Here is a 26,352-nt window from a genome sequence, read left to right as displayed (position 1 = left end):
CAAATTAACCCAATTAGTTAATAAAGCTAGGCGGAAGCACAGTTTAATTAAGTTTATGGCTACTTACTCTCTCTTCATTAGTACTTGTCTTTTCTTTGGGTTATCTAGCTAAGCTAAATAAAGGCTTTAGTTTCCTTTGTACTAACAGGATAAAATGTAGATTCTTTGTAGTTATAATTTGACAAAATAATAAGTGAATAAATCAGCGGTCAGTATATAAGAACTTTGAGTCAAATATGACCAGCAATATGTTTTTGTAAATAAAGTTTTATTGCATCACAACCAAGCTCCAGAATTTATATATTGTCTGTAATTGCTTTGTGCTTCGGCTGCAGAATTGAAAAGCTGCAAGAGAGACCACATGGCCCACCCAGCCTGACTTTTTTTTTTCTGACTCTACTGACAAAGTTTAGCAATAACTGACAGTTTATTTCTAGAATTTAGTTATTTCTTACAGGAAAAAAAAGCATTCAAATGGATATGCTCTTTAAAAATAACTGTTCAGTGAGATGAATGCTGAAGGAAGGGGAAGAACATGTATCTCAGGTTTACATTTTTTTTTTCAGGATCAAAATCACATATGCACTCAAACTCTCACTTTTCCATGAGATGCAAGAGACACCAACACAGTACCATTTTCCTCTGGAGTTTTATGAAGTTTGGAAGAACTGCTTTTAAGAGAAAGAAAATCACTCATTCTCTACATTTTGTATAGAATCTAGTCCTGATAACTAAATTTCTGCGTATAGGATCAGCATTGATAATGTCTAAAACTGAATAGCTTTTTAAAATCTGCTATAGAAAATAAATGACAGTGAAACCATAGTAGTTCTTCTTTGCAATGGATTGAGGATTACTATCCCAGGACAATATTGTCATCTGTGCAATTTGGCTCATCTACCACAGTCCCTTACTAATCCACTGTGGTATTTAACATGCACCATCTATCAGACTCTATTCCCCAAACTCATAACTGATACTAGACAAGAATACAGAGGACAACATAATAGGACAAGCCCTGTGATGAATGGCCATCAGATGCAATTTAAAGCTTTTAGACTTGCAATTTGATAAGCAAGATTAGGGGACTAAGAGCTGTATTGGGACGGAAAAACTGATACCAGGGTCCAAAATATCTACAGATAACAACACAACACATTAACTCTCTCTATAAAAGGAGATAAATCTCAATTACTAAAGAAAAAAGGCCCTTGAAAAGTCAATGTCATTCCTGCTTTTTAACAGCCTCACCTGGCCTGCACATAAAAATAAATAAATAAATAAATAAAATAAAAACTTATCCCACTCTGTTATGTGATCATTATTATATACCTTATATGTTATTAAAGGAAAATTTAAAATATTATTGACTTATTCTTTGTTTAAAAGTGACAAAAAATGGGTATTTCTCCAAGAACTGTTCTTTACAAGAGGATCTTATTTGTTGACTATAAATATTAAATAGTGCAGCCCTGCCATCTAGTGGTTATCTCTGGGAGCTCAGCATTGGAGAATAGTTTCATCACTGCGTGGAAAGCCTAGTCTTCCCTGTTAAACTTCAAAGCCATATATTTTAACTGTGGACACGAACATATATGTAGTAATAAAATTAGGTGTAATCATTCTGTCAAATACTAACAGGAAAGAATTATCATTTCTTTGAAATATTTACTGGCTGGCTATATAGAAACCAATGAAGTGGCATGTTAAAAATATTTGCATTTACTCCAAATATGTAGACCACATTTCTGTCACTGTCACTGTCATCCCGGTTGATTATTGATTTGCTCAAGCGGGCACCAGTAACGTCTCCATTGGTGAGACTTGTTGTTACTGTTCTTGGCATACTGAATACACCACAGGTAGCTTGCCAGGCTCTGCCCTGCGGGCGAGATAACTCTTGGTAGCTTGCCAGGCTCTCTAAGAGGGGCGGAGGATTTGAACCCTGTCGGCTGTGTGCAAGGCAAATGTCCTACCCATTGTGCTATCCCTCCAGTCCATATTGGAACATTATATGACTAAATACCAATCATGAACAACATTGTAACTGTGTACCTCAATATGGTTCAATTAAAAAAAGAGAAAAAAATTAAAGACATCTGTGGAAACTTCTTCCATTTCTATCTCAAATATCCTATCCTCTAAACATTAGTAGGACCTTATTATTGCCATATGGTCCTCATTACATTTATTTCTACCATAGTACCCATTGCTAAAGAGTCTCCGACATGAAAATCGGGAATTGGGGGCTGGAGAAAATACACAGCAGGTAGGACCCTTGCCCAGGTTCCATCCCTGGAATCCATCTGGTCTCTCAGCCTACAGCATGACCCTAAGCACAGAGTAGAAGTAAAATCTGAGCACTGCCAGGTCTGGCCCAAAGACAGACAACAACAACAAAAATAGGAACTTTGACATACCAGACCTAGTGTATCACTTGACAATTTACAGGCACACTGCAGAATGAATGAAATATCCCTGTGAGTATCTATAGATCTCTATGAAACTATCTAAGTGATACTCCACTACAAGTGTCACAATGTTATCCTGCTATAACTATGAAAAGATTTTATTTATTTTATAAAAAGTTCTCTTCTCTTCATAATTATTAGAAATCAGAGACTTGATGAAACTCGAAGGATACTATCATGGAGTAGCATAATTTGTAAAATTAAATGAATTTTCAAGGTAAAGTTTATACGCTTTCATTATATGGAACTGGGGTCAGCCTCATGCAAGAAGAAACTGGACTTAGGAATCTGAGCTTGCCTTTCTATTCTCTTGGTTCTTCTTTGATTTGGATTCACAAACTTTCCCAGCCAACTTCTATCACAACTCAGAATCTCAAATGTCACGAACAAATGATCTTTCTAAGAGGTACCAATTTTCTTAAATGTGTTACTTGAGATGAAAAGCAGGCCCTTGAATAGGGTCATTCTCCCAGAGCTGTGTAGGAATGTATAGAAAAAAGCCAAGTTCAGAAATCATGTCTTCTGTTTCTTAAAGCACTGGCTATGGGTAGTAGCTGACTGTTTACTACCTTTTTTCTGCTATCAAACTTTACTAAAATTTCTGTTGTAAGTAGCACCAACAGATTCCTGTATTCATTAAAAATTGAGTTTATGTATTTTTGAACCCACTAAGTGAATATACAAATTTTTCCTTTCTTTCATAAAGTTGCTGTAGCAACACCTACTATTTTTGCTAGAATGACTATGTTGATTTCAAAGCAGAAAACATTATATTCTCTTGCAGAAACTATTGAATGCCTATGGCTTTGTGGTGAGCCTGGTGGAATGATAATTGCATTTACATTTTGGTATCAATTTTGATTATTCTAATTTATTACAACACTTTTATACATGCGATAGTATCTCATTAAATCAGACAGTCCTTGAATGATATTAATTAAAATGTAGGCTACATTTATCCCTAATATTTTGATATATTCCTAGCTTGAAAAAATATCTAGACTATACAAATGTATAAAATATGTAGAATATAAATAAATTTGCAAACATTTTCTAAATGATAGTTTGCAAAGAAAATCATTTTAGGCACTGGAGAGAGAATATAGGGAATATGGTGCTAGTTTTGCAGTCAGGTCAAACCTGGATGGAGCCCCTAAACCCGTTTAAGCACCCAGAGGAGTGACTGATCTCTAATCAGAGAGCCAGGAGTAAGGTTTGAGCACTGCCAGATTTGACCCCCAAACAAACAAAAGTCATTTTCTGATACCTTTGTGGTACTTAAATGGCAAAGGACAATTTGTGTGCTTATTATTCAGGCATGTTTCTTTATTCTCTTGTATCAGACTTTACATAAGTTCCTGGAATAAACCAGATTTTTAGTTTAAAATGTATAAAATGCCTGGATGGAGAGAGCAGAGTGGGTAGGGTTCTTGTCTTGCATGTGCCTGAACAAATCCCAAGAGCCCACATGGTCCCCTGAGCTCCACTGAGAGGGATCCTTGAGTGCAGAGCCAGGAATATGCCCTGAGCACCACAATGTGTGGCCCCAAAACAAAACCATAAAGGAAAAATATACAATTCCCATTCTAAGAAACAGTTACTAGGATCTAATATAACACAATTTTTCCATTTTTTCTTCCAATAGTCTTTACATAAACACACACACACTTATTTTTTTTTGTCAGAAAGTATATTAAACACATAATTTTTAAAGATGGGTCATTCCAGTGGGATTCTGGGACACAGGAACACCCTCTGCGAGGTTAGGCCCAGCGGTGTGGGTCTGGAGATTTTGGTGTTCAGGGCGGTGATTCGGTGTTGCACCAACAAAGAGATGCTATTCAGGCATCAAGCAGGAGCTACCAGAGTGGCATTGGGGATGGAATTCTGGACATTGCTAATGCTAGCATGAGCTCTACTGTAGTGCGATGTCTTCACCGCAAGCATTCAAATATTTACAACAAAGACAAATGCACCATTACCAAACATACAATGTAATATACTATATAACACCCGTTACAAGGAAACATTGCTTTACTCATTTTAGAGATATAGAAATATTTACCTATAAACCATATGACTTATATTCATGATTTTGTTTTTAGCAAAGTATTTACCTAAATGTAATCAATATGTTGTGGTACATTTTACTATATAAGGAGGTATGTTTAAACTGCACCTTGGTGTACTTGTTATGAGGACAAGCCACTTAGCTCAGAGTTAATGATAGAAAATTGTCAGATCAAGGTATTATCAAAATGTGTGACAGTTGCCCATTGAGTTCCCTCAAATATCACCATCCCCTGTGAAAACGCTTACATTTTCCAGGCCGAGAAGCACGAGAAGTGGGATTGTTGTCATTCCTCCTTGAATCCACTCCTCCAGAGAGACTGTGCCATCATGATCATAATCAATTTCTTCCATCATTTCATGAAGGATCTGCAGTTGAGGAGAGGATAGAAAATTTGCCGTGAATCAACAAAATGAGTCTCCTAAGAGTCAGCATTGCATTAAATTGACTATAAAAAACTGTCTCACAGCTAAGTGGAGAGATTCAAAACATATCAAGGTAATTTGGTACAACGTGAATCCTAATACTGAGGAAAGAGTGGCTTTGTTCTGATTTTCATACCGTGACTGCTTACACTGATAAAGTTTTAGAAATAATTGCTAAACTCCTAAATTTTTTTTGTCATGGAACGGTGCAGTTAAGACAAGAATGTATCTTTAATTTAAAGGTGAAATTAGTCTTTAATTGCTTTCTCCAACTTATTTTTTTAATTCAAATATATGCTGGGTAATGTCTGCACAAATTAACTTCATGGCAAAGAGCTAAAATAATTCTTTGCTAAGTGGTAAAGGGTAAGGAATTAAGTTTATTTTAATTGCCTATCAGAACTTAATAGAGCTAACAAGCTAAACATTCAAGTCAGTTTTATTAGACTTCTAAAGATGATTTGTACAGACTTCCGAAATATTCTCCACAGCACTTGTAATACATTTATCTCTCAGTAGTACAACTCTAATATCAGTATTTTATATTGAGGGTTACTAAGATGATTACATGCATAGAGTTATTTTCAAAAAGTATCACTGGTACAGAAAAGCTGACACTCATAGAGGGATTGGTGTTGAATTATTGTATTCTTAAAACAACTATCAGTAACTTTGTAAATCATGACTCTAATAAAAAAATCTATCAGAAACAGTAAATATCATATAAGAGTGTCACTGGTTACAGGTAGAATTATATGGGAGTTTTATATCTATCATTTTTGACTGTTGGAAAGGAAAGTACTTCTCACTTAATTACACCAAAAATGGAAATATGGTAAAATTCTAATAAAGAAAACTAGTTCACTTCTATGACTCTAACATGGGCATGCCAATTTTGAAAAAAAAAAAAAAGAAATGTGGAGATTTACAACAAAAATATGAAAGAAAAATACTTGATGTACATTAGAAATGCTTTGCCTAAAAATTCCTGAATTATATCTATTGCATTTTTTAATAAAATAAAATTGCCTATCAATAATGAAAAGAAAGATACTTCTTGGAAGAAAATACAGCTGATATAATTATTTTATCATGTTCAAAAGTTAAGACAGGAAACAATTTGAAGAAAGGAATAGCGCCTCCTTAACATGTTCTGCCACTCGAGTTAAGTTGTAGAAATGTATAAATTAAAAGAAAATTAAAATATAGAATGTTTGCTTCAGATGGCTAGTGGTATCATGCTATCCTAAAATGTCAAGAATTAGAGCTTGGGCAAGTTTATTAAAAGCTTTTTCTAAGGACATTTAGTCTTCCCTTTTCAAAATCATCAAAGTCAGCTGTTCACTCATCTCTATTCACTTATGCAAACTTATCTGGGTATCTGGGCTGGACAATGTGTACATGTGCAAACATTTGCTTAAAATGGAAACAGCTGTTGAATCATTAGGCAGGATGCAGCAGTTGCTATGACAGCAATCTCTATGCCAAGGTAAGTGAATTACCTTCACTCTCTACTATTTCAACTATCTATTGGAGCAGCAGACTTGCTGATAAATATTCTATATTGAGTATTTGTATTTCCAAATATTAGTCCTCATTGACAGAAGAGCCTGACAAGCTCCACGTGGCGTATTTGATATGTCAAATACAGTAAGAATAACACGTCTTATTCCCTTGGCCCTGAAAGAGTCTCCAGTCATGGGAAAGATGAGCAAGGAGAGACTGCTAAAATCTCAGGACGGGGACGAATGGAGACGTTACTGGTGCCTGCTCTAGCAAATTGATGATCAATGGGACGACAGTGATACAGTGATACAGCCATCATTGATTAGTCAGCTACCAACTGTTTCCTTTCTAAGAGAATCATTCTTTTATCTGGCCCACTTATCTTCCTATCACCAAACATTTCATTGGGGAACTGGTGGCACTTATTTCTTCTTTGAAAGTTCATAGAAAAGTACCATCTTCCTTTCATCTTCCTATTAAGGACAAGACATTTTATTGATATATAAATAATTTCCACAGAATTCATTTATAAGAAAAAATAACATAATAAAAAGGTAACAACTAATAAGTTTCTTGATGTTAGAACAGTAATAAGGTGAATATTCATAGAACAAAATATATTACTCTACTTCCTAGTTGGTTTTTCTATATACAAATTGTAACCCATTAATAATAACTGCTACTTTTGTTGTCACAGCACATATATTTCCACATTTGCTCCTAAAGAAAACCAACTGATTTACCAGTTGACACCGATCCCAGCAAGAATGGTATATGGGTCTTTTACTTTACTCTCAAAATTTTGCAAAGAGAGAGAAATGGTATTTGTTGACCTCTATCACATAATCATGTCATTACCATGTTGTTATTTACTTAAAAAGGGCAGTGGTTAAAACATAGACTTATGAATCATATAAAATGTAAATAATTTAATAAAAATTTACTGTATTTTATTTGGTCTGGAGTGATAGCACAGCAGGTATGGCGTTTGCCTTGCATGCGGCCAACTTGGGTTCAATTCCTCTATCTCCCTCAGAGAGCCCAGCAAGTTACTGAGAGTATCCTGCCCTCATGGCAGAACCTGGAAAGCTACCTGTGATGTATTCTATATGCAAAAAACAGTAACAACAAGTCAAACAATGGAGACATTACTGTTGCCCACTGGAGCAAATTGATGGACAATGGTATTACAGTGCTACAGTATTTTATTTATTTATGTATGATAAGTGGGTTTTAAAAATAAAATAAAAATAACAATGCTCCTCAAGTCTCTCCAAAAGAATACTTATAGCCTATATCAAAGTTTCTAATCAAATGTTTTAATATATATCTAGATAAAGTTGTGTTTGACCGAAATCTATTGACAATAAGTAGCTATATGTTCTTTTTTAAAAAAAATTTATTAGTGAATCACTATGAGGTACAGTTACAAACTTATGAACTTTCATGTTTGCATTTCTTTTATATCCCTCCACCAGTGCCCATTCTCCTCCACCAATGTTCCCAGTATCCCTTCCACCAACCCCAACCCAACCCTGTCTCTGTGACAGGGCATTTCCTTTTGTTCTCTCTCCTGCTGGATGTGGCAGTTTACAATAGTGGCACTGAGTGGCCATCGTATTCGGTCTTTAGTCAATTTTCAGAATCCATCTCCCATCCTGAGCCGGCCCTCCAAGCACCCCTTACTTGGTGGTCCCTTCTCTATCTGAACTGCCTTTTTCCCCAGCATGTGAGGACGGCCTCCAAGTCATGGAGTAATCCTCCTGGTGCTTATCTCTAATATTCTTGGGTGTTAGTCTCCCATTCTGCTACAATATATTCCACAGATAAGTGCAAAATTTCTATGTCTGTGTCTTTCTTTCTGACTCATTTCACTCAACATAATATTTCTATGTTGATCTATTTATATGCAAATTTTATGACTTCATATTTTTTTTTCTTTTGGGGTCATACCTGGCGATGCACAGGGGCCACTCCTGGCTCTGCACCCAGGAACCACACCTGGCGGTGCTCAAGGGACCATATGGGATGCTGGTAATCAAACCCAGGTAGGCCGCTTGCAAGGCAAACGCCCTATCCAGTGTGCTATTGCTCCAGCCCCTGACTTCATATTTTCTAACAGCTACATAGTATTCCATTCTGTAGATGTACCAAAGTTTCTTTAACCATTCATCTGTTTTGGGGCACTCCGTTTTTTCCCCAGATTTTGGCTATTGCAAACAGTGCTGCAATGAACATAAAAATGCAGATGTCATTTCTACTATACCTTTTGGCCTCTCCAGGATATATTCCCAGGAGGGGTATTGCTGGGTCAAATGGGAGTTCAATTTCTAATCATTTCTTTAGATAATTTTATAAAACTCAGATTAACATATATATATATATATATATACAAGAGAACAAGTACAATGTGCCAAATCAAATAAAATTATTATCTTATTCATAATTTCATCTTATTTTAGAATGACTATGTTGGATATTTTACAATGAATATTCCACTTATTAAAAATAATAATACATTTTTAAATGCATCAATCTAACCCGTTCAGTGCAGGGCATCATCTTAACACTGTCCATAAGCTGCTTCTTTGAAATTACCTTTCAAATTAATTGCTTTGGGTGGGAAGGAAGAATAAAAGCCATTGCTGTAAGTCTCAGTACACCATGCATACCTGTCTTTCTCAGAATCCACTTTGGCCAATAACTATAAATAGTAATTTACAGTTATCAAAAGACAAAATCAAATAAAAGTAATATATTAAAATTTTTAAAAACAGACAAGAGAAAGGGTTACTCTAGAATTTAAACCCTTTAGAACCATTTATATACCTACTGGATTAAGTTCAGTGACATCCCATTCAAGGTACTCTGCGACATGCATCATCTGGCTGATAATATTTTCTAGCTCCTGAAGTAAAGAGAGATAATGATTAGAAGGATGTTCCTCAATTTTTTCTTATAGGAAACTTTTATTCAATATGTAACCCAACAACTAAAAGAAACCATCTGATCAATTTTACAAAAACATATATTTTATATATTCCTTGTAGTTCTGAAACATTATTACACTAAAGAAGAGCCTAAATAAAACATTATTTTATAGCATTCTGTCTAGAAATCTTCATCAGGAGAGGGCACAACTATATAATGAAAGACTTTATTCCAGTAGATTTTTAAGAAAAAATAAAAGGTTTTCTTTGGAAAGAAGAGTCAGGTGAAAAAGTGATCAAGTATAGTTTTGTAAAATGTGATTTTTTAAAAATCCCTGAGCATTCTGCCCCTTGACTGGTAAACAGGTGTGGAAGGATGAAAGGAACGGCTTCAGGGGTGCTCAGAGGTTTATTTTTATTCTGACACACTGCGGATGTATACTTATTCCTAAGGGCATTGACTGAGAAAATTTGATTTACTAAAGAGGTGCATGGGGTCAAGGTCTGGAGGCTTAGTGAATGTAGAGTTTATTTATGAAGAAAAAGAATTTCTGCTTGAATTTTAACATTATTCTGGTCAGACATCAGATCTTTGAAGAACTGCTAGTAAGTGCATAAGATGGTAAAACGAACACCTTTTGATACCTATTTATTTAAAGTTTTTATTTACCCCTACCAGCAGGGAAAATTAGGTAATTTGTAAATCCTAGTAATTTTAAATTTAGTCAACAAGTGTTGTTTCGTAGTATAACTCAATGTATGAGAGTAAAACATCATAGCATGTAATAAAAATTGTCCTCAAATCTCTTATCATATATATGTGGTTACTATTCATGAATTGAGGGCCAGAGAGATAGTATAGTGAGCCAGGCACGTGCCTTGCGAACCTGAGAGATAAGGGTTAGATCTGGGGCACCACCCCGAGACCTGACAGTACTTATCTCTGAGCACTGCTGGGAATGGTCCCGAAACAAGCAAACAAAAAAGAAAAATAGTATTCACTGAATTAAATTCAGAAAACAGGGTTGAAGAGATACTATATTTTGATATCCTGAAGCTTATTTTGAAACTGGTCTCATACTCCCTTGTACCACACATACAAAGAAATATAACAGTAAAAATGTTGTCTATGTAAGATAGGTTGCTCCAGAAATAACACAAATACATCTACGTTTATCTGATTACAGATATAAAACTGTTTTCTAATTTGTTGTTGGGTGCCAGAGATTAAAACCAAATCAGCCATGTGCAAGGCAAAAACCACTATACTATCTCTCTGACTACCAGAGAAGATAATACTAAAGAATAGATCTTTGAAAATTATAGGTTAGGGCCATGTAGTGCATGTGTTTCTAATATTTTGATTATATTTTTTCTCATATATGCCTTAATGTTAACTAAGGCTTGAATTCCTGGATATAATTTTAGGAAAAGAAAATCTCAACTCTACACATAATTTTGTCTTTGTGGGTTTCAACTTCTCTTATCTTTTATTCAGACAAGGTTATAGTCTTTTGTTTCAAAACTAAGCCCAGTGAATAAAAAGGCAAGTTTTACACAAAAGTTATTCAATAGAATAACTATAATCTTAACAAGAGTGGTCCTAAGACCACTCTCTTTCAATGAGTCAGATGATAAAAATGCTATGTGAGTGCATGGAAATTATATTAAGCATGCCTTATGTGGTAATAGCTATAAATTTATTCATTGCTTTTTTTTTCCAGAACAAACTACATTGAAGTTTTCACAGAAAATTTGAAGAAAAAAAATTACCGAGCTGTCCAGGAAGCCATTTCCATCTGTGTCATAAAGGCGAAACATAACTAGAAACAAAAGAAATGTGGAGAAAAATATTATAAGCAAGTATGATCAATATTAGTATCATGCATATTACTGAACACTTATTAAAAAATACTAAATCCCTCCCAACTCAAAGTAATTTATTTGTAATACCATCTCTCAAATAAATTTAAAATAATCAAATATTATATAATAAAGTAAACTGAATTTATTTTATATAGGTGTATACAAAGAAGTATTGTTTGTTTCAACATTATTATTGGATCATTACATAGAAGAATAAGAGAAAAAGTGTAAATATTCTGATTAAAGACAAAAAGCATAAAACAAAACAATTAATTTAATGGTCTGAAAATTAGTTATCTTTTGAAATCTGTTATCCACTATTAAGTGAGCTTAATTAAAGTCTGTTTTCTTTTCTGTAAGTGACAATAACCATCCTGTCATAAGATATACTTGTTGTGAAGGTTAAGTGGAGATATACACAAATGCCTATAAGAAACTACAGGCTATTAATTAAATACAGGCCAACAGGATGTCTGCATGAAAGTAAAATGGGAAAGAAAGGATTAGTATAAACACAGAAATTATTTCTGATTGAGAATAAGAAGAGAAAGACTGCATTATTTGGGGACAATAATGGTGCTCTTTTTATCTGAGGTGTACTTTCTTAGGGGGATATAACATTCGTTGAAATAATTGAGTAAGAGGAGAATGTCACTCTGTGGCAGTGAGTTCAGAAAGTAGCTCTGATGTCCCCAAAGGATGTAAGATTCAGTTTGTATATTCCAAAGCACTAGGATATTGTCCAAGAGACTGCAGGTGATAATTTTATATAAAGAATGAAACAGCTGTAAAAATAGAGACGTGGAAGTGAAGGCCTGTGTTGTATTTCTATATTTTTCTGGAGAATCTTAATGTCTAAGGTCTGGAATATTAAATAAAAACATAGAAAAATAGGCATAATTATGCAATTACCTTGATCATTATCTATCTTTAACATTTTATATTTAACAGTGATTATATATTTAACCAGTGTTAAGATATGATTTTATATATAACATGTAAAACTAAGTGTTAGATAACATTGGTTTGCTCATTTTTCTCCTGTGGAGAGCTTTGGTTTATTGAGTGACTCCCACCACAGTGCTCCTGAGGCACACGCAATTCCATCAGGCACTTCAAATCCTCTGCATTTATCTCAAATCTCTCCTTTGTGCTCTTCTTCCCCTATATGTTAATCACTTTTATCCCCAAACGATGTGACATGAAAAGTGAAATTCTTCTAAGGATACTTTTTTTTGTATATGTAAGTGAAATAATGCTTTTCTCTTTCCTTTATGTCCTTTGCATAGTTTATTTTAGTGCAATGTCTTTTCTTCAGAGACACAAGAAGACAATGCTATGTTTTTGTAACATGGGAGTTAATTGACTCTGAATAATATTTACTCCTGGGCATTCATCATATTTACTTGGCATAAGCCTCAATTACCCATAGTTCCTAACACCCCAAAACAGGAATCCCTGCAAGGGACTTGGATGAACGTAGGGCAAGATATAAGCTACCCGGCATCGAAAAGGAATAGTGTAAGTGCCTAAGTAAGGTAAGAACATGGTCATGGACAAACCCTGTGATGACCCCAAAATAAGTAGCTGGATAAAGACCCCGCTGACCTGTCAAGGAGCTCTCAGATTGCCCCCAGCAGAGGTCTGGGGCTCTGAAGCCCCCAGACCCACCTCACGCCTCTCAGTCACCTCGCAGCGGCCCTGACCCCCTCCTCCTCTTGCTCAGGTTGTTAGGGACATGTCCACACATCAGGGGGCGTGGCCTCAAAAGGGGGCGAGGCTTCCTTCTGGAGAAGTAGCCTCTAATGCGGCCAGTTATTTCTTCCATTCCATGCAATGTGCTTTGGCCACAATCGATACGATCTATTCCCCTGTAGAATACGCTGGTCATCTTAGTCACTATATATTAATAGTCAACTAGCCTATCTTATCCTAATTTCACAAATTCTGTCAGTGAACACATCATGCTACACATAAAGTCCTTTGTGAAAAGATCATAGCGCCACGTCTTCAATTGAGGCCCCTCTCAAGCTAAGGAGAGCACCTGACAGTAAAGCCCATAACAACATGAAGAAACAGCAAAATACCCGCCACCAGGAGAGATGGAAGAGAGGATCTCAGAAACCTCAGCAGGGACTTCACAGAAATACAACCTCCTCTCAGATAAAAAATTCAGAGAGGAAATCGTGAAGATGGTTGACGAACTCAAAGCAACTATGGAACGAACATCCAATAAATTAAGGGAGGATATGGATGCAGCATTGGAACAGTCCACCACGATAATCCAGGAAGAAATGAGAGCAGAAATTTCAAAGCTACGAACAGAAGTGACACAATTAAAAGAATCAGTAGATGAAATATACAACTCAGTAGGAGCCCTAAATAGTAGAATGACTACAGCCAAAGACAGAATCAGTGAGCTTGAAGATGACCTTCAGAAAGCATATAGGCAACAACAAATAATGGCAAAAAAACCTCAATGGCAATAGAGCAAATTAGAGTCCTAGGTGATGACCTTAAGAGAAACAACATAAGAATCATTGGAGTACCAGAAGCACAGGGCACCAATCCCAATGAAAAAAACACAATTAAAGACATCATTCTTAAGAAATTCCCAGAGATAGAGAATGTGGGCATCCAGATCCAAGGAGTAAGAAGGGTGCCAGCTAAAAGGGCCCCAAATAAAAAAATCCCCAAGGCATATCATAGTCAGAATGATGGGATACCGTGGATAGAGACACAATACTGCAAGCAACAAGATCAAAGAAGGAGATCATATACAAAGGAACACCCCTTAGATTCACAGCAGACCTATCAGAAGAAACCTTCCAAGCCCGAAGACAATGGTGACATATAGTGAAAAAACTTAATGAAATGAATGCCTCACCAAGACTACTTTACCCAGCTAAACTCTCAGTTAAACTTGAAAGAACCATACACTATTTCATGGAGAAGCAACAGCTCAGGAACTTCATAGACTCAAGACCAAATTTAAAAGAAAGACTCAAAGGGCTACTATAAGACAAGGAAAAAACCTACAAGAACAACAAACCCTACTGAAAAAGCACAAAATCCCATGACAATAATTTCCTCTTAATGTTAACGGTCTAAATGCACCAATCAAGAGGCACAGAGTGGCAAAATGGATGAGGAAACTAAACCCAACTTTCTGCTGCCTACAAGAAACACAACACATCTGAATAGCCAGAACAAACACAGACTCAAAGTCAAAGGATGGAAAACAATTCTGCAAGCAAACATTCCCTCAAAAAAGCGGGGGTGGCCATACAAGTATCCGACATCAGAGATTTCAGGATGAAAAAGATCATAAGGGACAGCAAAGGTCATTTTCTATTCATCAAAGGGTATGTACAACAGGAAGAAATCACACTCTTAAATGTATACGCACCTAATGAACGACCAGCTAAATACTTAAAAGAACTCCTAACAGAATTTAAGGAGGACATAACTAGCACCACGATAGTAGTTGGAGACTTCAACACTGCCTTACCACCTCTGGATAGATCGACAAGAACAACACTAAGCAAAAAAACAATGGCTCTAAAGGAAGAAATGCAGGAGACAGGGCTAATAGACCTATACTGGGCTATACACCCCAAAAAGAAAGAATACACATTCTTTTCCAGCGCACACAGAACATTTTCCAAAACAGACCACGTTCTGGGTCAAAAATTATACCTTAATAGAATTGGGAAGATAGAAATTGTATCAACTATCTTTTCAGACCATGATGGGCTGAAGATGGAAGTTAATCACACAAAAATACAGAGAACCAAATCAAACATCTGGAAATTAAACAACTCACTGTTGAACAATAAGTGGGTCATGAAGGAAATCAAGGAAGAAATCAAGAGATACCTCGAAACAAATGAGAATGAAGACACAAACTACCAGAACCTATGGGACGCAGCTAAAGCTGTGTTAAGGGGAAAATTTATAGCTCTGCAAGTTTTCCTCAGGAAGGAGGAAAGGGCCTATATAGATAGCCTGACTTCACAGCTCAAGATCTTAGACGAGGACCAGCAAAAGGAACCCAAACCAGACCGATGGAAAGAAATAATAAAACTTAGAGCAGAAATTAATGATATAGAAATCCAAAAAACAATCCGAAAGATCAATGAAACAGAGAGCTGGTTCTTTGAGAAATAAATAAGATTGATAAACTGCTAGCAAGACTCACAAAGGAAGAGAGAGAGAAAACCCTAATAAGCTGAATCAGAAATGAAAAGGGGGACATCACAACTGAAACCAAGGAGATTCAAAAGATCATCAAAGACTACTTTGAAGGTCTGTATGTCACAAAACAAGAGAACCTAAAAGAAATGGACGAATCCTTGATTGCTACAATCTCCCAAGACTGAACCAAGAAGACTTGAAATACCTGTATAGGCCCATAAATATCAAGGAAATCGAAACTGTAATCAAAAGTCTCCCCAAAAACAAAAGACCAGGTCCAGACAGATTAACTGGTGAATTCTTCCAAACATTTAAAGAAGACTTGTTGCCAGTTCTCCTCAAGCTCTTTCAGGAAATTGAAAAACAGGAACCCTCCCAAACAGTTTCTATGAGGCACATATCTCCCAAATACCAAAAGCAAACAAAGACACCACTAACAAATAAAACTATAGACCAAAATCCCTGTTGAACACCAATGCAAAGATCCTCAACAAAATACTAGCAAATAGAATCCAACAACTCATCAAAAAGATCATACACCATGATCAAGTGGGATTTATCCCGGCGATGCAAGGATGGTTTAAAATTCGGAAATCAATCAAGATAATCCATAATATCAACAGAAGTAAAGATAAAAACCATATGATCATATTGATAGATGCAGAGAAAGCATTTGACAAGATCCAACATCTGTTCATGATAAAAACTCTCATCAAAATGGGTTTTGGAGGATCTTTCCTCAAGATAGTCAAAGCCATCTACCACGAACCTATGGCAAGCACTATCATCAATGGGGAAAAACTAAGGGCCTTTCCTCTAAGATCGGGGACAAGACAAGGATGCCCACTCTCACCACTTCTCCTTAACATAGTACTGGAAGTACTAGCAATAGCCATTAGGCAAGAAAAAGATATTAAGGGGATTCAGATAGGAAAAGAAGAAATGAAGCTCTCACTATTCTCAGACGATATGATATTATATCTAGAGAAGCCTAAAAGCTCTAGTAATAAACTTTTAGAAACAATTGACATGTACAGTAAAGTCACAGTTTATAAAATACCCAAAAATCCATGGCCTTCCTATATGCAAACAATGAGACAGAGAAAAGGGACATGAAAAAAGCAATCCCATTCACAATCGTGCCCCAGAAAATCAAATACCTTGGAATCAGCTTAAATGAAGAACTAAAGGACCTGTACAAAGAAAACTATGAAAGGATACCCCATGAAATAAAAGAAGACATGAGGAAATGGAAACATATCCCCTACTCATGGATTGGGAGAATCAACATTGTCAAAATGGCAATACTCCTCAAAGCATTATACAGATTTAACGCGATCCCTATAAGGAAACCCATGACATTCATCAAAGAAATGGATCAAGCAATCCTGAAATTCATATGGAACAATAAACGCCCATAGATAGCTAAAACAATTCTTGGGGAAAATATGATGGGAGGCATCACCCTCCCCATGCTAAAACTTTACTACAAAGCAGTAACAATCAAAACAGCATGGTATTGGAACAAAGGCAGTGCCGCAGACCAATGGAACAGAGTGGAATATTCCTACACACAACCCTAAATGTATGATCATCTAATCTTTGAGAAGGGTGCAAGAAATGTGAAGTGGAGCAAGGACAGCCTCTTCAACAACTGGTGCTGGCATAACTGGACAACCACATGCAAAACAATGGATTTAGACCTTGACCTGACACCATGCACAAGAATCAGATCAAAATGGATTGAAGACCTCAACATCAGACCACAATCCATAAGGTACATCTAAGACAAAGTCAGCAAAACCCTACATGATATTGAAGCTAAAGGTATCTTCAAAGATGACATGGAACTAAGCAATCAAGTAGAAACAGAGATAAACAAATGGGACTATATTAAACTAAAAAGCTTCTGCACTGCAAAAGACACAGTGACCAGAATACAAAGACAATCTACAGAATGGGAAAGGATATTCATCCAATACCCATCCAATAAAGGGTTGATATCAAGGGTATATAAAGCACTGGTTGAACTCTATAAGAAGAAAACATCCAATCCCATCAGAAAATAGGGCAAAGAAATGAGCAGAAACTTTTCCAAGGAAGAGATACAAATGGCCAAAAGGCACATGAAAAAATTCTCTGCATCACTAATCATCAGGGAGATGCAAATCAAAACAACCATGAGATACCACCTCACGCCACAGAGAATGGCACACATCCAAAAGAACAAAAGCAAACGCTGTTGGAGAGGATGTGGGGAGAAAGGGACCCTTCTACACTGCTGGCGGGAATGCCGACTGGTCCAGCCCCTTTGGAAAACAATATGGACAATTCTCAAAAAATTAGAAATCGAGCTTCCATTTGATTCAGCAATTCCACTTTGAAATGACATCTGCACTTATATGTTCATCGCAGAACTGTTTGCAGTAGCCAGAATCTGAAAAAAAACCAAATGCCCAAGAACAGATGACTGGTTAAAGAAACTTTGGTACATCTATACAATGGAATACTATGCAGCTGTTAGAAAATATGAAGTCATGAACTTTGCATATAAGTGGATCAACATGCAAAGTATCATGCTAAGTGAAATGAGCCAGAAAGAGAGGGATAGACATAGAAAGATTGCACTCATCTGTGGAATATAGAACAAACAGAGTAGTAGACTAATACCAGGAGGTTGGCTCCATAGTTTGTAAGTTGGCCTCACACACGGGGGGAAAGTCATCCCAGATAGAGAGGGGAACACCAAGTAGTGATTGGAAATCCTGCGCGGGAAGGGAGATGTGTGCTGAATGTAGACTAGAGACTGAACAGGATGATAACTCAATACCCCTATTGCAAACCACAACACCCAAAAAGAAAGAGAAATATCAAATTGGAATGCCCTGCCACAGAGGCGGAGTGGCAGGGGATGGGATTGAGGGGGGTGGGATGGATACTGGGTTCATTGGTGGTGGAGACCGGACACTGGTGGAGGGATGGTCTCTCAAACATTGAATGAGGGAAAAACAAGCATGAAAATGTGTGAATCTGTAACTTTACCCTCACTGTGACTCACTAATTAAAAAATAAATAAATTAAAAAAAAGCCCACGGAGGTTAGGGAAAACTAACCTGGCCAGAGTACTGCATTCTGGGATAATAGCAAGATGTCCCCAGAAAGTCACCCTTTTAGCTTAATATATATCTTACTGTGTCCATACAAAAAGACTAGAAATATTAAGAAGTGAATTTAAGATGACTCTGTAAATGAATACTGGCATTACTTCACTCACTTGTGGAATATAAAATAACATGGTATGAGACTAACACACAAGGACAGTTAGAGACAAGAGCTAAGAGGATTGCTCCATGGTTTAAATCCTGCCTCAAGTGCTGGGGAAGAAGGCAGTTGGGATAGAGGAGGGTTAACTAAGTCAATGATGGTTGGAGGGATCTCTGGATGGGAGATGTGTACTGAAAGTTAGACAAAGGACCAAACACGATGGCCTTTAAGCATCTGCATTGCAAACCGTATGGTCCAAAAGCAAGAAAGTGTAAAAAGGAAATTGTCTGCCAAGATGCAGAGGGTGGGATGAGGTGGGGGTGTCAGGAGGGATACTAGGGACATTGGTGGTAGGAAATATACACTGATGGATGTTCAATACTTGCATAACTGAAACTCAACCATGAATGCTTTATAACTATCTCACTGTGATTCAATAAATAAATAAGTAAATAAAAATAAATGAATACTGCCTAAGGTAATACACACACCCTCAGACGAAATTTGGCTTTTGGGCAGATCTCCTAGCAGGGCAAGATTTTGTTCTTATCTCCTAGAACTTCCCCTGAAGGAAGGGCTTTACATACCACACCAATGTGTAATTGATTCTCCTAACCCTTAACGATTTCTCTATAACTAATGCTGTGAAATTGAATAATGGCCAATGATTACCAACTAGCCTATTGATACCCCATTCCCTCCTTCATTTGTCTGCCGCCATTGACCAGCTGAGGTGGGGGGATGGCGATTGACCCTAAACACATCCAAGAGACCCTTGGGTCACTGCAGACAGGCAGGTGACCACCCTATATCCCAGGAACAGTGACAAATAAGTATTACCAAAAGAAAAAAATGGTTTGCCAATTTGAATGAATGAATAAATCATATTCTATTCATTAAAAAATTCAAGTGAACTCTTAAGATATTAAAAAAGGAGGACTATATATCTATTGTAGTAAAAAATAAACAAGCAGCTATAAGCTACAGTAATACATATTTAAAATAATACGTATTTAGGGACCCTCTGCGCCTAAAGACTTTGATTCCAGAGACCTTCTAACACATTTTGGCATCCAGTGCAGCTTCTTACAGAAATGCACTGGGACTGTGAGCTGGGCTATGCAATTTCTGGCAGAATTTTCCCTGGACTTTATACAGAAATCCAAAACCGCGAGGATTCAGCAGCATCCTCGCGACTTAACATCTCTTAATTATCAGCAATGTGAAATGGTTCCTTTTTAGCAGGTCTGACTTTGGGGGGGAAACTCCAAATAATAAAAGTGAGTTTTTTGTTGAAATATTGAAGGTAATCAAAGTAGCAGCCATTTCTCTGGACTGTGAACTAAGCAACAGCCCATGCCGGCCGAGAAGAGGAAATATCCCTCTTTCCCGGTTGTTTCCCATTTTCGGGGAGAAACGTGGTGTGGCTTCCACCATACTATGAGGTGCAGGAAGGGGGATGAGTAAAAAAAAAAAAGGAAAAGTAAAAAGAAAAAAAAAGTTATGTACTTGGAGCACTGGGGCTACATATCTCTTCATTCTCAGCAATGGAAAACTAATTATCAAATGCTTCCTTGGTAGTAGGGCTGTCTTTATTGGGGGGAAACTCCAACAATAGTGAGTTTGTGTTGAAATATGGAATGTAATCAAGGTAAAGAGAAAATGAAGTGAAATTCATCAGTTATGCAGTTGGTGGTGGGAGGGCGGGGGCAGGAGGTATACTGGGGTTTTTGGTGGTGGAATATGGGCACTGGTGAAGGAATAGGTGTTTCAGTATTGTATAACTGAGACATAAGCCTGAGAACTTTGTAACTTTACACATGGGGATTCAATAAAAATAAATAAATAAATAAATAAAATAATACAGACTTAATAAATATGTAGTAAACATAAAAAATGAGAAAAATACCTCTCATAAAATGAGAAAAATTAGAACAACAAAACTTATACCCTTAAGTACTAAGTAGCTGTATATTTCCTAGCATCGCAAAAAAAGATAAAAATATAACATTAAATGACAAAAATTGCACACCACTTAGAAAATAGCTTAAGTAATAGAAACAAGGTGAGGACCTTAGCAATCTATTTTTTAAAGGGCATTTGTAACTCTTAATTCTCATTTATGTAAATAAATATTAAAATATTTCAGATGGCTCAGGTAAGTTTACCTCTCTGATATGGGTAGAGTTTGTTGAAAATGTGAACTCAGACATAAACAAAAAGGAGGGATTAATTTATTTGGGGCAGTATCTCAAATTTATTCTTATGTTTGAAAGTCACTCTTAAACAAAAATAGGTAAAAGGCCAGTTATCACTCTTTTACTTGCCTTACTTGCAAGTTGGTGTTACAGGAACCACACTCTACCAATTAGGAGTACAACCCCAGATGGTCAATCAGATGCCAGTGACCCAAGAAAAAAGGTGGGAACCTAGAACATCATAAACTTTCCGGTCAAGAATTTTTATAACTGAACTTTGAATTTTATACTTTGATACATAGAAATAGAAATGACATTAATTTTTACCCTGTATTGAAAGCACCTGAGAAGTCATCTGCCAATTTATGACCTTGGGTTTCTTCTCTCTTGTCTTCTCCTCTACACTCCCCTCTCCTCTCTTCTCTTTCCTTTTTGTTTTATGGTCACACTTGGTATTGCTCAGAGCTCAATTTTGCGTCTATGCTCAGGGATCATTCCTGGTGGTGCTCAACGATCTACACATGGTGCTGGGATTGAACCTGGGAAAGCTTCATACAGAGCAAGTTCCCAAGCTCACTGTACAATATTTCTGGTGAAGTTTTGGGATTTTTATAAGAATGTTTTATAGTCTAAATTGAATGACTTTTGATTTATTATCTTATTTATAAACCCCCATAACTTATATGTGCTTTTATTGCTATATATCATTGGACAATCTCTAGTACAAAGTTTAATTGAATTTTATTATTTCCTTAGTTCAAATATAATAAGAATTATTTCAGTATTTACATAGTTATGAAGTTTACTGAAGATTAGTTTTTAACAACGTTTCAGGTTAAAGAACTTCTTCAATAATTATCGGAGCGAATGATTTTTGCTGCTATAGATATTTTGCACTTGATAATGAGTAGAGGTGAATTATAATGTTTTATTTTATCAGCGTCAGAAGCATTCTTTATCCATTTACTGTGTTAAATTATATTGTTTTATATTACATTTTAAAATATACTCTTAAATATAGCAGAGCAGGTAGGGTGTTTGCCTAGCATGCGGCAGACCTGAGTTCAATTCCTCCACCCCTTTCGGAGAGCCTGGCAAGCTACCAAGAGTATCTTGCCTCCACGGCAGAGCCTGGCAAGCTACCCATGGCATATTCGATACGCCAAAATACAGTAACAAGTCTCACAATGGAGACATAACTGGTGCCCGCTCAAGCAAATCGATGAGCAACCGGATGACAGTGACAGTTACTCTTAAATAATCAACATAGGCTCTACCCATCTGAAGCAGCATATGTTCTCTCTTAAAAATATGTCTGTCTTTCTCTCCCCTCACATCTCTCTAAATTAATTCCAGTAAAAACTATTTTGTATCACAAAAAATAAAAATAAACTTACATTTGGATATAAGATTCTAGATATATTCACCAACATAAGTGGATTGAGTCGCTAATGTATTGTTCCTAGTCTTCTGCTCATAAAAACATAATCTGAATTCCTTAAAAGTGTTGTATTTAATATATCAGGGAGACTTGATCACTCCAATCTGTGTGATGGCATTCTAAATCTGATTTAATTTACCTAAATCCGATTTAATTTACCTAATAACCGGATAATACTAAGGCTAAATTTTTTTCTTTGGTAAATTCTGATAAATTGTACATTTTTGTCTTTCTTTTTAAAATCTTTTTTATTAGAGCACTATTATTTATGTAGATATCAATTGTTAATTTTTAGGCATATAATGAATATTACTGCACCAATCCTACCACCTGAAGCACCGGATTCCCACCCACTCCTCAGCGTATGCCCTTGAAGGACACATTTGGTTAGTTTGTTGTGGTTTCAGTGCTTTCAGTATTGTTTTCTGTGGTTTGTATTTATACCTATATGACTTCACTACACTAACGAGGTACCTTAATTCCTTTACCTCTACTCCTTTTTACTTTCCATCTACCTACTCTGACTCCTCACCTAAAATTCCTCCTCTTTGCTTCCCCTCCCCATGCTCTGAGGTCAAGGGTGATCTAGGTATCACCCCTTTTAGTACATTTCTCATTCAGTTTTTCTCTGTACTGCAAATAAGTGAAATTATCCTGTGTTTGTCCATTTTCTTCTTACATCCCTTAATATAATATCCTCGATTCAAGTTGTAGTGTATTGCATAATTTTGTCATTTCTTGATGCTATTATATGGATATGTAACACATCTTCATAATAAACTCATCTATCATTGGGCATACAGTTTACATCCATTGTCTAGTTATTTTGCTAGGTGATAATGTCTAATGGTCTATGTATGTCCCTTTAAATGGACATTCTTATATCTTGCAGATAGATACCCAGAAGTGGAACTGAAGGGTACATGTTATAAAAATAATTTATTATTTTTACAGAGCAACTCCATACACTTTTCATATGAGTTGGACAAGGCAACATTTCCACCAAGAGTGGATGAGAGTTTCTTTTAACCATATTCCTACTATCACAAAATTTTCTGTTATTTGTTATATGTGCCATCATCACTGTTGTCAAATAATATCTCATTTCTACGTTAATTTGAATTTCCCTAATAATAAGTGATAAGGAGAACTTTCCATGTGACTATTGGCCATCCATCTGTTTTCTTCAGAGGAGAGTTTCTTCATTTCCTCTTCCCAATTTCTGTTTGGGTTTTCACATCTTTCGTTGAAAATTTTGAGTACTTTATGTAACCAAGATGTCAACCCTTTATATGATTGTTGAGTGCAAACATTTTCTCCCATTAGTCTAGTGCCTTTTTAGATTTATCCTATCTTTCTTCAGACAGGCAGAAGCTCATTAATTTGATGTTGGCCCATTTGTTTATTTTGATTGTGTTGCCTTGCCAATGGCAGCATATCACTGAAGATGCCTCTAAGTCCTAAAGCTTGGAGGATTCTGGCTATTTTTTCCTAAATATACTTTATACTTTCAGGTCTACTTTCAATATCTTTGATAAACTTTGAATTGACTTTTGTGTAATGTGTCAGACACGTAATAATTAGTTTAGTATGTATGGCTGTCTAGCATTACCATTGCTATTTTTTGATGTGGTCATCTTTTTTTAATTTTTAATTTTATTTTTTTAAGTTTTTACAAGTGAATCACCATGAGGTACAGTTACAGACTTACAGCTTTTCGTGCTTGTGTTTCAGTCATACAATGCTTGAATACCCATCCCTCCACCAGTGCCCATTCTCCACCACCGATGACCCCAGTATCCCTCCCACCCCACCTCTACCACCCCCACCCACCTCACCCTGCCTCTTTGGCAGGGCATTCCCTTTTGTTCTCTCTCCCCTTTTGGATGTTGTGGTTTGCAATAGAGGCATTGAGTGGCCATCGTGTTTGATCTATAGTCTACTTTCAGTGCGTATCTCGCATCCCCAGCAGGTCCTCGAACCACACTTTACCTAGTGTTCTCTTCTCTATATAAGCTGCCTTTTCACCCAGCATGTGAGGCTAGCTTCCAAGCCATGGAGCCAACCTCCTGGTACTTATCTCTATTATTTTTGGGTGCTAGTCTCCCATTCTGTTACTGGTCTTCTTTACTCTAGCTCATGTTCCTGGCTCCTTTGTTGAAAATTACTTGGCTGTATATATAGTGATTTATCCTTGAGTATTCAATTTTGTTCCATCAGTTTGAGAGTCTATTTTTATCAGTGTACTATGTACTTTTGATCACTATAGCTTAATAGTATAGTTTCAAGTTAGGTAATGAGATACCAGCCCATTTCTTCTCAGTATAGCTTTGGGCATTTGGATGATATGAATCATGCAAACTATATAACTGACATTTCAAAGTCCTTGAAGAATGTCACTGGAGTTTGGGAGGGGGTTGTCTTGATTCTGTACACAATTTAGATGGGATGTTTATTTGACAAATTGATTCTTCCGATTCATGAGCATAAAATAACTGTTCATTTCCTATGGTCTTCTATCTCTTTCTTATGACTTATTAATGGTTTATATTATAGATCTCTTCACCTATTTTGTTAAGTTTGTTTCTTGATGCTTGGTGTTTTTAGACACTCTCTAGAGTAGAATAAACTTTAATCACTTTCTCCTCTAATTTCTCTTCATAATTCAGAAATATATTGTTGAAGGTGAAGGAAAGGCATAAATTTGCATAGAATGGGAGGTGAATTTGAAAATTGATAATATTCACTAAAAACGTTGGACCCTGGGGACTGGAGCGATAGCACAGCGCGTAGGGTGTTTGCCTTGACTGAGGTTCGATTCCTAACATCCCATGTAGTTCCCCAAGCACCTCCAGGAGTAATTTCTGAGTGCAGAGCCAGGAGTAGCCCCTGAGCATCGATGGGTATGACCCAAAAAGCAAAAAAGAAAGAAAGAAAGAAAGAAAGAAAGAAAGAAAGAAAGAAAGAAAGAAAGAAAGAAAGAAAGAAAGAAAGAAAGAAAGAAAGAAAGAAAGAAAGAAAGAAAGAAAGAAAGAAAGAAAGAAAGAAAGAAAGAAAGAAAGACCCTTAAATACTGCCTTTTTTTTTTTTTACTTTAAACAACTCTCTCTCCCAGCAGGACCCTGGGCCTATGAACTCAATAGAAGCCAAACCGCAGGATTCTGAGCTTGGGTACTCAGAATTTCTGATGTTAGGGGCACTGAATCTATTAAATACAGGATAATTAGATGAAGCCTATATAATGATTATGAGGGAATTTTCCTTTCATCATCTTCAATTTGTCAACCTTAAACCTTACCTGTTGAGAGACCCACCAATCACCACTTGAGAGTTTTTTCAAAACAAAATAATTGGGAGGGTAGAGCCATAGTACAGTGGGTGGGGCATTTGCCTTGCATGTGGCCTACCCTGGTTCAATCACTGGCATCCCATATGGTTCCCCAAGCATTATCAGGAGGAGTAATTCCTGAGTGCAGAGCCAGGAGTAACCCCTGTGCATCAGTGGGTGTGACAAAAAAAATTGGTAAAAATACAACAAAGCAAGGAGGAAGGAACTTCGGTTTAACAGGAAAGAGCATGTAATAACCGTTCCTAGGGTCTGGGAGATAGAAAAGCAGTGGGAGCACATGCCAAGTATGAGTCATATTCAGGTTTAATTCCTGTTAAAAGATGCGCCCATGAGCATCATTGGCTGCAACTGTGGTGATTGCAAATTTGCTGGGAACAGCCCTAGACCCCCACACCATTAGGTCATTCTGAGTATCCCCATCACTGCAGTGCCTAATCAGCACAGCATCCTGGAGCATCTGCATTCAATCAGAGCCTGGTTGACCTAGAATCACTAGTTGTGTCCCCAGGACTCTTGAGCACTATTTCTGAGTCCACTTCTCCCCCCACCCCCCAAAAAAACCCAAGAATGATTCTGAGCACTGTCTGAGAACAAAATTATTTTTTTGCAGTTAAAGTACAATAGAAAATGTGAA

At 36.6% G+C, this 26,352-nt stretch overlaps 1 protein-coding gene across 2 annotated transcripts in view; it reads right to left on the bottom strand.

Annotated features, from left to right (window-relative positions):
• The window catches only part of DGKB (diacylglycerol kinase beta), a 743,388-nt gene that overhangs the window by 522,377 nt on the left and 194,659 nt on the right, over nucleotides 1-26,352 (bottom strand). For both annotated transcript variants that reach the window (XM_055124198.1, XM_055124199.1), the window contains 3 exons: nucleotides 11,177-11,226; nucleotides 9,307-9,381; nucleotides 4,791-4,910 (listed from right to left, as the gene is read on the bottom strand). In XM_055124198.1, coding sequence (XP_054980173.1) covers nucleotides 4,791-4,910; nucleotides 9,307-9,381; nucleotides 11,177-11,226 — 245 coding nt within the window. The remainder of the gene's footprint in view (nucleotides 1-4,790; nucleotides 4,911-9,306; nucleotides 9,382-11,176; nucleotides 11,227-26,352) is intronic.

Source organism: Sorex araneus, chromosome 1 (genome assembly GCF_027595985.1).
Source record: "Sorex araneus isolate mSorAra2 chromosome 1, mSorAra2.pri, whole genome shotgun sequence".
NCBI classification, from domain to species: Eukaryota; Metazoa; Chordata; class Mammalia; order Eulipotyphla; family Soricidae; genus Sorex; species Sorex araneus.
Note: the sequence above shows the minus strand (reverse complement) of the source record. Positions and strands in the feature narration are given on the sequence as shown.